This window comes from Mobula hypostoma, chromosome 20 (assembly GCF_963921235.1).
Source record: "Mobula hypostoma chromosome 20, sMobHyp1.1, whole genome shotgun sequence".
NCBI lineage: Eukaryota > Metazoa > Chordata > Chondrichthyes > Myliobatiformes > Myliobatidae > Mobula > Mobula hypostoma.
In genome coordinates, this window is record NC_086116.1 from 12,583,940 (window position 1) to 12,599,798 (window position 15,859).

General features: G+C 39.6%; 1 protein-coding gene across 8 annotated transcripts in view; it reads right to left on the reverse strand.

Annotated features, from left to right (window-relative positions):
• Positions 1-1,181: 1,181 nt before the first annotated feature.
• plekha5 (pleckstrin homology domain containing, family A member 5) overlaps positions 1,182-15,859 on the reverse strand; it is a 299,971-nt gene continuing 285,293 nt past the window's right edge. For 7 of the 8 annotated variants that reach the window (XM_063072403.1, XM_063072406.1, XM_063072407.1 and 4 more), the window contains 3 exons: positions 12,036-12,166; positions 4,129-4,230; positions 1,182-2,112 (listed from right to left, as the gene is read on the reverse strand). In XM_063072403.1, coding sequence (XP_062928473.1) covers positions 4,142-4,230; positions 12,036-12,166 — 220 coding nt within the window. In that variant the 3' untranslated portion in view covers positions 1,182-2,112; positions 4,129-4,141. The remainder of the gene's footprint in view (positions 2,113-4,128; positions 4,231-12,035; positions 12,167-15,859) is intronic. The other variant, XM_063072405.1, reaches the window with a different exon arrangement.

Genomic DNA, 15,859 nt, shown 5'->3' on the forward strand with positions numbered 1-15,859 from the left:
TGGTGTGAGACCCAGGATTTCTGTACCTCCTGACCGATGGTAGTAGCGAGAAGAGGGGTTAGTCTGGATGGTGGGGTCTTTTATGATGCATTCTGCTTTCTTGTTGAAGTGCTCCATATAAATGTATTCAATGATGGGGAGGGTTTCCCTGTGATGGACTGGGCTTTGTCCACTACTTTCTGTAGCCTTTCCTGTTCATGGACATTGGAAGTTTTCATAACAGGCATGATGTTAGGATGCTCTCCACTGTGCATCTGTAGAAGTCTGTCAAAGCGTTTGGTGGACATGCTGAATCTACACAAACTTCTAAGAAATTGGAGGTGCTCTCACTCCTTCTTTGTAATGCCAATAAAAATGGGTTCCCAAAACAGATCTTCTGATACGTTATCACCAAGGAATTTAAAGCCACTGATCCTCTCCACCTCCATTCCTCTAATGAGGACTGGCTCATGGATGTCTGGTTTCTTTCTACTGGGATTGATAATCAGCTCTTTGGCTTTACTGATGTTGAGTGAGATGTTGTTGTGGCACCAAACAGATTTTCAATCACCCTCCTGTATGCTAATTCGTCACCATGTTTGATTCGGCCAATAAGAGTGAGAGAGACCCAGAGTGCGAGAGTGAGAGTGAGAGTGAGAGAGAGAGTGAGAGAAAGAGAGAGAGAGAGAGAGTACAAGAAATGAAAGATAACTCAACACATTAAAGCCAGTTTCAATATCATAACTATCATGGTATAGCTTCATGTTGTGTGGCCTTGTGATTTTTTTGTTTGTATTATGCACAGGATTGTCAAGATCTGTTACCTGCCATATCTTCTATCATGGTCTAAGCAAAGCGAACCCTGACTGGTTCTTTGTAAGCATTATGTCAGAAGCAGGAGCACCAATTCAGTGGACTATTGCAGGACAATACTCAATTTCAGGTGCATTTGCTTACCAGGTTGCCTAGCTCAGTCTTTTGTTACTGTACTACAATAGAGAAGAGGTATTTCCCGAATCAATTCAGTGTTCTTTTGAAACAATCTTAAAGAACACATTATTAATATATTTTTAAATTTTTATGAAAATGTCAATATTTATGAATAGTGAAAAATTAGTTTGATACCTTAACAAGGATTCCTCTTGGGCATTTCTCCCCTCTTGATGTGCATCAACATTAAACACATTTTAAAATTACACCACCAAAATAGCATTACCATTTATTATAACATGATATAAAACAGGATGTGATATGGACAAGGCATATTAACACTTGTAATTAGCATCTTATAATTATAGACTCTGCTCATTGTACGCTATGTACACAATGAACATAATTACAATTTTTACAAACAATGGGGTACTGAATATTAAGCCCTCTACATATTGCTTTGCACTTGAGCTATATGGCATAGTGGAGCTGAAACAAACCCTCCACAAAGCTTGTATGAAAAAGTCACGAAAGATAAAGAACATAGAGAAATTAAAAAATAACCAGTGGAACAGTTTTCATTTTGCTGAGAGCAGTTTGGCAGAAACTGCATTCATTACAACATTAAGTATAAATAGTTACAGCAGATGGCATTACCAAATAATAGCATTATTTTGCACCAGTACAATGGCACTGCAATCAATGAAAATAGTAACAAAACAAATATGAATCCATTTCCTACTGTATATCTTAAACTTTAGCGATTTCTTAAAAGATATGGCAACAGTTACAAGTGAACTTAAAGTCAGGCATTAAATTAAACATACTACACAATTTAAAATGCAAACAAAATTCTAACGTGTAAACCAAATTAAGATCCTAATCACCATTTATGCTAATGTACCATAATCTCTATATATGGACAATTTAAAAAGAGTAAGTTACAAAACTACCGTGAACCAATACATGCTCCTGAAGTAAGCAAAATATCGGTATTATATCCAACAAAATGGTATTTCCTATAAGGAGTGTTTAATAATGAGTCAAGTGTCGCACTTGCTTGAACTTCTGTGCTCTGGTGCACTTGATTTCCATACACTGGTGCTGTCTTTTGAACGTAGTCCCACAGCACTTCTGACTGCAGTCAAAGTCCTTCAAAATTGTGTTGCATGGATTACAGTTTTCCTGTGTCAATGGCCTGAGCTGCATTATCCAAAAAGAAAGTCATTTAAGTTATTCAGTGAAATATATTGTTCAATATACACCAAAACTCATCATAAAAGTACACAATTATCTTTTTAACGCAACTCAAAATGATCAGATTAATAAACCGGAATTGCCACAACTAATCCCAGCAATGTTGTCCAAATATTTTTTTCTTCAATATTCCTTTTTTAAAAAAATCCACTTTATTGATTTATTTTGTAACAGCATAATCTAAAATTAAAAAGAAAATCATCCCTACAGTTATTAAATATATGACAACTAAAGTTTGATTTCATTATTTACATTGTCTCCTGTGCTGTTTCTTTTCACATCTGTGGTGCATCGGACGGCACTTTTGCCATTTCCATAACATAAGATCCTAAAGGGATTGGACAGGCTGGATGCAGGAAGATTGTTCCCGATGTTGGGGAAGTCCAGAACGAGGGGCCACAGTTTGAGGATAGAGGGGAAGCCTTTTAGGACCGAGATTAGGAAAAACTTCTTCACACAGAGAGTGGTGAATCTGTGGAATTCTCTGCCACAGGAAACTGTTGAGGCCAGCTCATTGGCTATATTTAAGAGGGAGTTAGATATGGCCCTTGTGGCTACGGGGGTCAGGGGGTATGGAGGGAAGGCTGGGGCGGGGTTCTGAGTTGGATGATCAGCCATGATCATAATAAATGGCGGTGCAGGCTCGAAGGGCTGAATGGCCTACTCCTGCACCTATTTTCTATGTTTCTATGTTTCTAACATTTGACAATTTTTTTTTTATGAGGGTGAGTTGCTAGCTCGATGCTCAACCCAGCATGGATGGAAGGTGTGCAAAGAGCTGGCTGGACTCAAATTTGGGATTACTCGCCTCGAAGTCGGTGCTGATGTCACACCACCACCAACCGGCTACGTGGGTCTTGTACTTTATCAGAGCATTCTCTCTTCCTATCAAGTGCCAAGAGTAAGGTTCAATTATTCCTAGATATGAATACATTTCAATCACTATCTAACCTCATCCATTCATATTTTCTTTAGTATTTTGACCTTGCCCTCCATGATTCTCCCATTTAAAATCCTTAGTTTCATGATGGAACTTTTAGTGTCATATTGGCATTCTGACACTGAACTTGCAATGGCATGTACTCTTGGGTTGTCATTCGAAATATGGGTAAAAACAAGATTATTGCTGTTTGCCAAACAGACCCCTGCTTGTCAGAGGCTAAATTTTATGTTAAAAATATCTCCTCGTAAACCACTATATTATCACACAACATCAATAATATTGTTTCGCTGACCATCAATGCTCACACCAATAGATCTTAATCCAATAGCCTTCAAAATCCAAACCCTATTTTTACTTAAATCTGAACATCTACAATCATGCTATACCAGGAAATAAAATATTTCAATTTGCTCATTCCTCATTCTCATCTTGACCTTTTTCCTTTCCTTGTACAATCTTTTGTAGCTCACACACAGGGTACCTCCATACGTCTTGTCACCAACAGTTCACAGTGAAAAGACAAGTGCCTCTTTTTCATTAAGAATATACAAGCCCCTCCAAATTCCATCCTCAAAAGGAGTTTAAAAAAAGTTTGTAGCTCCTCTGCTTCTTCCTTGAATGGAGGTTATTCTTTCAAGAACCAATGGCAGGAGAAACTTCTCAACTAACCATTCTAGCTTTGAAATTTTCTGTCACTATTTTTTATGGTCAATGTAAATAAACTAGGCTAATTACTAGTGAGCTGAAGTGATGATTCTGGCTTTTACAACAATTGCAGTACCTGTTGGAGTAAAACTAAAGTCAGATAATCCTGATGCAACAGACCATTCTTAGACCTGGAGCAAACTTCAGGATGAAGTATAAAACTCAAATGACTGAATGAGAATTTCACAAAGAATACAACAGGGTAACAATAACAGCGATTTCAATTAAAACAAGCTGAGAAAATCTTGAACATAAATTGTTCAAGTGATGAAAATGAGTGCTAAATTGGTAAAAGAAAAATAAATTAAGCTTACTTTTTTCTAAACCTCATACACACATAAAATGAGATCCTTCAGTGAGCTGTGGGTGTGATGGAGATGGAGATTTTGGGGATTGTGGTGGAGAAAGATTATTTTCTGAAAAGAACAGGGAATGTGAAAAATAAGCAAAAATGTTGAAAAAATGACATTTTTAACAAATGACTTATGATTACAATAAAAAAAAACACAACAGTTCTCTAAGTCAATGCTCTTTCATTATATACAATGTAACATAAATGTCAAAAAATCCCCAATGATTATTATAGTGAACCAGCCACATTTAGTGACAAGGCTAGGAGATATCACATTTAACAATCACACACAATACTCATTTTAAAACATGAAGCAAAATTATGACTAAATAATTAAAATCTCTAAATTGTACAAAAACAGAAGCAATGTTCACAATGTAATAAAGCTGCAGCCAATAACAGAAAGATGGATAAACTGCAGTGTCAAAGCATAATTTGGTATTTATTTTGAATCACAATTAGGACTGGCCATATTAGCTACGTTCTTATCTTTCCAGTAAGGAAGTGGCAAATGTGGATGAGAACAATACATGCTTACAGTGATGCTAGAAAGTTTACAAAACCTATAGAATTTTCTCTATTTCTGTATAAATATGATCTAAAATCTGATTAGATCTTGATGTAATATCTAAAACTAGATAAAAGAGAACCCAATTAAATGAATAACACAAAAATCATTATACCTGTTTATTTATTTATTGAGAAAATGGTCCAATATTACATGTATTTGTTGGAAAAAGTATGTGAACCTTTACTTTCAGTAACTGGTGTGACTGCCTTGTACAGCAATAACTTCAACCAAACGTTTCTGGTAACTGTTGATCAGTCCTGCACATCGGCTTGGAGGAATTTTAGGCTATTTCTATTCACAAAAACTGCTTCAACTTTGGGAGGTTGATGGGCTTGCATGAACTGCTTGCTTCAGGTCCTTCCACAACATTTCTATAGGATTAAGGTCAGGACTTTGACTAGGCCATTTCAAGATACAAACTTTCTTCTTTTTAAACCATTCTGTTGTTGATTTACTTTTGTCTTTCAGATCACTGTTTTGTTGTATTATCCAATTTCTATTAAGCTTTAGGTGATGGACTGTTACCCTGACATTCTCCTGTAAAATGTCTTGATACAATTTTGAATTTATTGTTCTCTCAACAATTGCAAGCTGTCCAGGCCCTGAGGCAGAAAAGTGGCCGAAAAACCATGATGCTCCTTCCACCGTACTTCACAGTTGGGATGAGGTTTTGCAGTGCCCCTTTTCCTTCAAACAGAGTGGTGTGCATTTCCGCCAAAAAGTTCAACTTTCGTCTCATCTGTCCACAGAACATTGTCCCAGAAACGTTGTAGAACATCCAGGTGGTCTTTAGCAAACTTGAGACGTGCAGTAATGTGTTTTTTTTTTGGAAAGAAGTGGTTTCCTCCGTGGAGTCCTTCCATGAACACCATTCTTGTTCAGTGTTTTTCTTAGAGAGGCTATGAGAACAGAGTGTTTAGCAAGTTATAGAGATTTTTGCTGTTACCCTTGGGTGCTTTTTCACCTCTTGGTGTGATCTTTGCAGGATGCCCACTCCTAGGTGGAGTAGCAACAGTACTGAGTTTCCTCCATTTGTAGACAATTACTCTTACTGTGCACTGATGAACACTCAGGTCTTTAGAAATACTCTTGCAGTTTCAGGCACCTCTACAATTCTTCTTCTACGGTCCTCTGAAAGTTGTTTTGATCAAGGCATGGTGCACATAAACAAATGATTTTTCTTGAGAGGAGCCGGGCAGGCTATCTTTACAACCCACAGCTCCAATCTCATCTCATTGATTGGAACACCCGACTCCAAATGGTTTTGTAGAAGGCATTACCCCAGAGGTTACATGTAATATTGGATCATTTTTCCTCAATAAAAAATGAACAAGTATAATACTTTTAATGTTATTTATTTAATTGGGTTCTCTTTATCTAGATTTAAGATATGCGTGAAGATCTGATCAGATTTTAGGTCATACCTATGCAGAAATAGTGAACATTCTACAGGGTTCACAAACTTTCTAGCACCATTGTATGTACCAGGCAAAAGTGGAAAATAGTCCATATAGTATCACAAGGTGTTGCTCCACCCACCTTAACTAAGGATTCTCAAATTATTAACTTTGAAATGTATGAAAATTACATAATTTTGCATATGCAAATTTTAAAATATATTTAGCATCTGATATCAAACCCTTCATTAATAAACACATAGCAAAACTGTACTAATGCAGAAAGCACTGCCAGTAAAATGCTATCAGCCCGCAATGACACTTCCATTCAAAATACAACTTCCCACACATCTCAATATCCCTACAATCCATGTGACATTCCCACTTTTAAAATCAACTTTCTGGCTTCTCATTGGCAGCTTAGCACTGATTAATGGTACTAGAACTTCAGCAACATTTTGAAAAATTCTGTGACCACATCTTTTAAGCTCAAGTTCTTTTAACATGTTGGGTGTCACAGAAAGTTCCTTCAGAATTTTGTTGTAACAAGACCTGAATAAAAGCTTGATAGGTGAAGAATATTAATTTAGGAGGAAATAAAGGGAAACATATGCTAACATAAGGGGCATTAATTCACATATGATGCACCTGGAATCCATACTGAGAGCTCCGAGAATAAACCTCGGCCCTGCATTTTATGTCTATTTATTTTAATGGAAGCAAAATTGAAAAGGAGGGAAGTTCCCACATTTCTGAAGCGCGTCTGTCAGCACAAGTTCTGTGTGTATACTATAAATTTTTTAAATTGTCATCAGACTCATTTTCAAAAAATCATATGGTTTGAAAGAAAATCAAATGGTTTGAATCCTGCATTTTTAAAGCTCTGATGAACCCTGAAAACATTGCAGAACTTTGACAATGACCAAATCCAGAATGATTCATAACCTGTGATTTCAAATTCAGAGAAAACTGAATGTAGCTATTAGTTTAACTATAGCAAAGCCCAATGTGGTTAAAACTCTCATTTTTTTTCTGCTTGATGAATTGGAGAACATATGTATTGTGTTTATATGAAACCAGATAGTTGGGCAATACACATGCAATAAAGACCAATAACCAGATAATGTTTGCTCTTGCGTCAAACAAACCTTTTCTGATCTTTTATTTGTGAATGGTTGTAAAATTGTCATCATAACTATTATGGGAAACTTAGGGCTATATAAGTTAAACATTAAATAACTGTGTAGCTGTTATGTGAACCAAGCATGTGCTGATGTTTTTACGATTATAATCTTTGGTCTTGTAATTAACCAAGATACAGCAAAACTGAGACAATGCATTAAGACATTAACTTCTTTGTTTAAGTGGCCCTTCTGTGCAATCAATTTTATGATTATTATTTTGTGTGAATCAATTAGTCACAAGATTAGAAAGACAGACATGGTAATTGGTGTGAATGTAGCATTGATACAGCAGAAACAACTGAACAGACTGGGAAGTACAGGAACAATTGTAAGCGGTCACAGAAGTTTCACATAAGGATAGCAGATTTGTAATTGAAGGGGTTATAAACTGATATATCTGAGGAGATGCAGTGAAGAGACCATAGGAAAGAATAGATGGAAGGAGTGTCCCAAAGGAGCTTCTCTATTCCTACCTTCATTGTCATCTTCTCCCTACCAATAACTTTTTGTTACGGTCCTGTGAGTCACCTATCATTCAAAGAATGTATCTGGGGTATACAGCAATTCAACTGAGCTAAGAACATAAAGGTATTTTTTTCAGGGTTCAGAGATGGCAATCAATAAATTAATTATTTAAACATATTTTGAAGTGGGTTTAGTTGACTTCGGAAGACATTTTAATAACTTTTAAATATTTTAAATGGTGTTTCATTATTTCTGAAGGTCAGAGACATCAAAGTTTGAAGGATTCGAGGGTCGCTCTGCCTACTGTCAATGGCTTCCATAGAAATATCATGGCCTAGATCTGACAAACAAAAGTTGAGAAGTGGTATACTCTGAGGTTGAATGAATATAGCAAAAGATACTTATGAAGTGGATTCATGGACAGATAGTTTATAGTCCCGAGCAAATAAAGGGCACAACTCAGAGCAGGATGAAGAATTTACAGTCACTATGAACTGGGACAGCACAAATCAAATTCTTCTGTGGCATCTTTTATGCACAAGTAACCTTGGTCAACAATATTTATTATATTTACTTTGGTACGGGGAGGACACTGTAACTTGTAAAATGGGGTCTTGGAAGAATTGAGTTTTTGCAAGAAGCTTTTTTAATGGCAATTCTTGTTAACTGAAGAAAATATGCTGGAATTAAAGTGAAATAATAATAAATTTGAATATGTGTTTGGGAAGATGGGATGCTTAATTCCTTGAAGGGATAGTTTATGGACACTGTTCATCAACTAAGTCATTATTTATAAAGAAGAGTACTAAACTAAAAAAATTAACCATAATTTAGTCAGTCACAGTAAGCAACTTTGAATGCCTGATCCAGATAGTTCAGTAACAGGGATTCATTGAGGATGGAATATAGAGTAAACCTCTGTGACTCGATAGAAGCAAAGGTGCCAAAGCAGGAAACCTGAAATTAACAGACTGTGGGCAACACACACAAAATGCTGGAGGAACCCAGCAGGCCAGGCAGCATCTATGGAAAAAAGTACAGCCGATGTTTTGGGCCGAGACCCTTCCGCAGGACTGGAGAAAAAATGCTGAGGAGTAGATTAAAAATGTGGAGGGAGGGGAGAGAGAAACACAAGGTGATAGGTGAAACCTGAAAGGGGAGGGATGAAGTAAAGAGCTGGGAAGTTGATGAGCAAAAAACATAGAGGGCAGGAGAAGGGGGTCTCCATTAGAATAGGACAGAAGGCCATGGAAGAAAGAAAAGTGAGGGGTGAGGAGCAACAAAGGGAGGCGATGGGTGGGCAGAGATAAGGTGAGAGAGGGAAAGGGGGATTGGGAATGGTGAAGAGGGGGGAATTACCGGAAGCTCCAGAAATTTATGCTCATGCCATCAGGTTGGAGGCTACCCAGACAGAATATAAGTTCCTCCAACTTAAGTGTAGCCTCATCACGACAATGGAATGGGAATGGAAAGTGGAATTAAAATGGGTGGTCTCCCCCATTTCACGTACATCTGCTCTCACTCCATCCTCCCGCCACCCCACTAAGAATAGGGTTCCCCTGGTCCTCACCTACCACCCCACCAGCCTCCGGGTCCAACATATTATTCTCCGTAACTTCCGTCACCTCCAACGGGATCCCACCACTAAGCACATCTTTCCCTCCCCCCCCCTGCTTTCCACAGGGATCGCTCCCTAGGTGACTCCCTTGTCCATTCGTCCCCCCCATCCCTCCCCACTGATCTCCCTCCTGGCACTTATCCGTGTAAGCGGAACAAGTGCTACACATACCCTTACAGTTCCTCCCTTACCATCATTCAGGGCCCCAAACAGTCCTTCCAGGTGAGGCAACACTTCACCTGTGAGTCGGCTGGGGTGATATACTGCGTCCGGTGCTCCCGATGTGGCCTTTTATATATTGACGAGACCCGACGCAGACTGGGAGACCGCTTTGCTGAACACCTACGCTCTGTCCGCCAGAGAAAGCAGGATCTCCCAGTGGCCACACATTTTAATTCCACATCCCATTCTCATTCTGACATGTCTATCCACGGCCTCCTCTACTGTAAAGATGAAGCCACACTCAGGTTGGAGGAACAACACCTTATATTTCATCTGGGTAGCCTCCAACCTGATGGCATGAACATCGACTTCTCTAACTTCCGCTAATGCCCCACCTCCCCCTCGTACCCCATCTGTTACTTATTTTTATACACACATTCTTTCTCTCACTTTCCTTTTTCTCCCTCTGTCCCTCTGAATATACCCCTTGCCCATCCTCTGGGTCCCCCCCCCGCCTCCTTGTCTTTCTTCCCGGACCTCCTGTCCCATGATCCTCTCGTATCCCTTTTGCCTATCACCTGTCCGCTCTTGGCTCCATCCCTCCCCCTCCTGTCTTCTCCTATCATTTTGGATCTCCCCCTCCCCCTCCAACTTTCAAATCCCTTACTCACTCTTCCTTCAGTTAGTCCTGATGAAGGGTCTCGGCCTGAAACGTCAACTGCACCTCTTCCTAGAGATGCTGCCTGGCCTGCTGCGTTCACCAGCAACTTTTATGTGTGTTGCTTAAAATGGGTGGTGACTGGGAGATCCCATTTTTTCTGGTAGATGGAGCATAGGTGCTTGGCGCAGTGGTCTCCCAATCTACGTCGAGTCTCACGTCTCACCGATGTACAGGAGGGCACACCGGAAGCACTGGACACAGTAGATGACCCCAACAGACTCACAGGTGAAGTGTCGCCTCTCCTGAAAGGACTGTTCGGAACCCTGAACAGTAGTGAGGGAGGAGGTGTGAGGCAGTTGTAGCACTTTTCCGCATGCAAGGATAAGAGTCAGGAGGGAGATCAGTGGGGAGGAACAAATGGACAAGGGAGTTGCGTAGGGAGTGATCCCTGCAGAAAGCAGAGAGTGGGAGGGAGGGAAAGACGTGCTTGGTGGTGGGATCCTGTTGGTGTTTCTCCGAGCATCTACGTTCCGTTCGCCAGAAAAAGCAGGCTCTCCCATTTCAATTCCACTTCCCATTTCGATATGTCCACCCATGGCCTCCTTCACTGTCGTGATGAGGCCACACTCAGGTTGGTGGAACAACACCTTATATTCCATCTGGGTCACCTCCAACCTGATAAATGAACATAGATTTCTGAAACTTCTGATATTGCCCCCCCTTCACCATTACCCATCCCCTTTTCCCACTCTCACGTTATCTTCTTCCCACCCAACACCTCCCTCTGATGCTCCTGCCCCTTTTCTTTCTTCCATGGCCTTCTGTCCTCTCCTATCAGACTCCCCCTTCTCCTGCCCTCTATCTCTATCACCAATCAACATCCCTCCCCCTTCTAGTTTCACCTGTCACCTGGTGCTTCTCTCTCCCCTCCCCCACCTTTTAAATCTACTCCTCAGCTTCTTTTCTCCAGTCCTGCCGAAGGTTCTTGGCCTGAAATGTACTTTTTCCATAGATGCTGCCTGGCCTGCTGAGTTCCTCTAGCATTTTGTGTGCATTGCTTGGATTTCCAGCATCTGCAGATTTTCTCTTGTTTATGATAGAGACTGTGGGAAAACCTCAGCAGGTCAAATGCATTCCTATAGATAGAAATAGAATCGAGGTTCTTGATCAGAGATCTTTTATCAGAATCTAATGTTCATGGGAAAGGAATGGTACTGAATTTATTTCAAAGGGCAGGAAAGACAGTGCAGATTTGAGAACTGATCCCCTGTAGATCCTGTATGATCTTTGTTCTGTTAAAAAAAAAATATTTTGGTGGGTACGATGAGGAAAGATGGGATAATGATTATGAATACATCACAAAATTTGTTATTAAAAATGGATATTGATGCAAGTTACCAGCAGTCTCACTCAAGTAGAATGGAGAACTATAGAAATTAAGCAAAATCCTTTTTGTGGTTTCTTACTCAGCAGCCAGCTGCATATACATAGGCTACTCAGACTGTAATTTTTTCTAAAACCACACAGGAAGCAGATACAGAATAGCGTTAACACAGTGTAGTAAAAATGATCAATATTACAGATCACATCGAGTTTGAACTACCATTAACAGAAAATTATAAAGCAGTACATTACAACACCAATGCACAGTTTAGGTGGCATTTTCTGATTTAATACTTACTCTACATGGTTCCTGTGCAATAAAACAACACATTATAACTATTGGATTTTGCAAGGATGTAAGATTAAAATTTTGTAGTATTAATTTATGTTCATGTAATTGCTTGACTCAAAACTGAAGCTTAACCGACCTCTTACAAGTTTGCTGCTTCTTGGTGCATCTGTAGCTACTTCACTGGAGATAGCAATCAGCCTTACTCCTTCTGCATTTTCCTCATCAGTGTTGGTTTTGAGGTTAATAACTGGGGTCACAGTTTGCACACTAAAAAGATAAGAAAGTAGTAAAATTTTTGCCAATCTGAGGACTTACATTTGGATATTAGGCCAACAAACAGTTGAACTACATCAATGAGCAAATTTGGGATGTGCTCTTCAAACAAGAAGCAAATTCTCAAAGTTTCGTAGCAAAAAAATTCAATTCAAAGTCAAAGTCATTTTCTAAAAGCACTTTTCAATGAATACAAGCAAAATAGACCTGACAGAATACACTGTTTGGAAGATTTAGCAAAAGATATTGTTGGAATACCCAAAACAAATAAAAATTGATGTTCTTGAAATCCAAAAAAAAACCCCAACAAATAAGAATACTAGAAATACACTGGAAAAATTCTACTCAAACATCTGGAAAAAGAAACAGAATTAACTTTCTGTGGCACAACTGTCATCAGAAATGGAAAAAGTTAGAAACTAAATATGATTTAAACTGCAGAGAAAGGGGTAGGAGTGGAGATAATAAAGGAAATGTCTGTGACAGGGTGGAAATCAGAAGAGAATATGGTCAACGAGCAGTGGTGGTGCTGATGGAAAATGGTGCAGGCTTGTAACCAGATGATTTTGGACTATAGGAAATGTAAGAAGACCAATGAAAACAGATGATGAGAACACCTGTTACATAAAACAAAACTCTGATCAATCTGCAGAGGTGAATCCAGGTTACAAGTAGATTGCCGCTCAAATTTTATATCATTCTCCTATCTTTCTTTGAATTCCTATACTATGCAATGAGGCCAACTGGAAGACTTCTTTTTTCCTGATTCAGCATATTACAGGTGTCCCCCGCTTTTCGAACATTCGCTTTACGAAACCTCACTGTTACGAAAGACCTACATTAGTACCCTGTTTTTGCTAACAGAAGGTGTTTTCACTGTTACAAAAAAAATCAGCGCGCGATAAAAGACAGCGCGCGCCCCAAGCAGCTGCTCTCCCCTGGATTCAGTACTGCATTCTCACCGGCATTGCTTTAACACGTGCCTGTGAGCAGCCGTTTGCAAGATGAGTTCTGAAGTATTGGAAAAGCCTGAAAGAGCTCGTAAGGGTGTTACACTTAGCGTAAAACTAGACATAATTAAGCATTTTGATCGTGGTGAACGAAGTAAGGACAATGTGAGATTGGCTTGTGGAAGCTGACCAAGATGATGTTGAAGAGGTTTTGGCATCCCATGACCAAGGACTGATAGATGAAGAGCTGTTGCAATTGGAAGAGGAAAGGATAACAATTGAAACCGAATGCAGTAGCGAACTGAACGTGAAGCAACTGTGTGAGATTTTCACTGCAATGATAAAGTACGACCTTAATTTTGAAAGGTTATGTAGGTTTCGGGGATATTTGTAGGATGGTTTGAGTTCTTACAAAGAACTGTATGATAGAAAAATGCGCGAGGCTCAGCAGTCAAGCAAGCCTTCCACATCAGCCACAGCAGACGACGAACCTCGACCTTCGACATCGAGGCGGGCAGTCATAGGAGAAGATGAGCCGCCTGCTCTAATGGAAACAGACGATGATGAGATGACACCCCAGTGTCCCACCACCCCAACCCCCGGGCCATGGACAGATACCGATTCACGGAGAATGCAGCAGTAGCTGGGAGGCACACAGCACATCTTTAAGAAAAAAGCCGAAATAAACATGCTAATTAATTAGGTGCCGCCCGACACGTAAATGTCGGCCCAGAGCAGAAGCGACTCAATCGGCAACTGGCACTGAGCTGGGCCGAAAATTACGTGTCGGGTGGCACGTAATTAGTTAGCATGTTTATTTCGGCTTTTTTCTTAAAGATGTGCTGTGTGCCTTCCGGCTACCGCTGGACCCCTGCATGCTTTGCGGCAATGTATCGGTCGGCGGCCTGGAGGGTGGGGGCCACTGCACCACCCCAGCCTGCGACGACTCAGTCTAACACACCATCATCAGTGTGCTCTGCGCTGTCTTCCCAATTCCGGTAAGTGATACTACACTGTACATACATTATTTCTACTTTATATAGGCTGTGTATTTTTATGTGTTATTTGATATGATTTGGCAGCTTCATAGCTTAAAGGTTACTGGAGAGAGTGTTTTTGCCAACAGCGCTTGCGTGAGATTTTCTGCCGAGAGCACTTGCGTGAGATTTTCGCTTCGGAGAACAGTGCCGGCAATGATTGTGGAAAAGTATTTCTACTTTATATAGGCTGTGTATTTATCATATCATTCCTGCTTTTACTATATGTTACTGTTATTTTAGGTTTTATGTGTTATTTGGCATGATTTGGTAGGTTATTTTTGGGTCTGCGAACGCTCACAGAATTTTCCCATATAAATAAATGGTATTTGCTTCTTTGGTTTACGACATTTCGGTTTACGAATCGTTTTATAGGAACGCTCTACCTTCGGATGGCGGGGGAAACCTGCACTGCCTTCAGCACGTATCAGAGAAAAAAGACCATTTCTGATTAAAGGTCACTGATTTACAGCATTAACTCTGTTTCAGTCTTCGTAGATGGTGCATCCCCTGCTCAGTATTGTCAGCATTCTTTCTTTTGATTTCAGATCGATAGCATCTGCACAGATTTACTTAATTGATTTCTATCTCGTGGTCAAGCATTTTACTTTTTATCCCCCCCTCATCTCCATTTTAATACATCTCTTAATTAGATCTCGAAACAGAATATCTACAACTAACAAGCTTTCACCATGCTCACTCACCAATGTGTCATTTACTATCTCCTTGTCTTCACCTATCCCAGACACTCTTTGTTCTCTCCATTCAGTGCACACATCTATACAAAGCCATACTTATTTAGGAAGAGAAAATACTCTGCTGCTCAGTGAAGCACATTCTACTGTATTTTTTTTCTAAATTAGCACCGTGCCTTCAAAATACAGTGGATTTTGGTTAATTGGAACACATCGGAACCAACACATTTTGGCCCAATTAAGCGGCTGCCCCAATTAACCAAAGTTTCATGGAATTATAGTAGTTAGAAGGTATAAAAAAGACAAACTTCCATTTAACTGAACAACAATATATGTATTTAAATGAAATACAAAACAAATTAGAGCACTACCAATACCTCTACAGTACTATAACACTGTAATAGTTCCTAATAGTTATTGATGAAGGAATTATCTGCCATGTTCTTCATGTTCTTTTGATTGACTGTAAATTAACAAAATCAGCGCAGATATGCAATGGGCTGCCTTCATACAATGCTTTAGACCAGGGGTTCCCAACCTGGGGTCCACACACCCCCTTGCTATACTGGAATTGGTCCATGGCATAGAAGAGGCTGGGAACCGATTGCATCCTCCAAATCTTGATTTACATTTTAACATTCAAGATGATTGTCAATACCTTCAAATTTCTTCATAATTCCTATCTTGCTGAAGTAGTGAAATAGTTTCATTTTTACTCCCAGCCGCTTCTGGCATCTCTAAGCCTGAATGCTTGAAACCGTGGTAAGCAAAACAGTTCCTAATAGTCTTATTGTTTATTTCTCAACAACCATCAGTGACAAAAATCACTGCTTTTTTTTAAAAACACAAACACATGACGATATTTAAAAACTGATTGCTCTAAGCATAGTGTAATGTCTAACAGCCACGCAAGTATATGCGACTAACACTACTTAGAAACTGCTTGGCAACAGTCTCCTGCTCCAATTAAGCAGTATAGTGCACCAAGTAAACAAAGAATCCTGG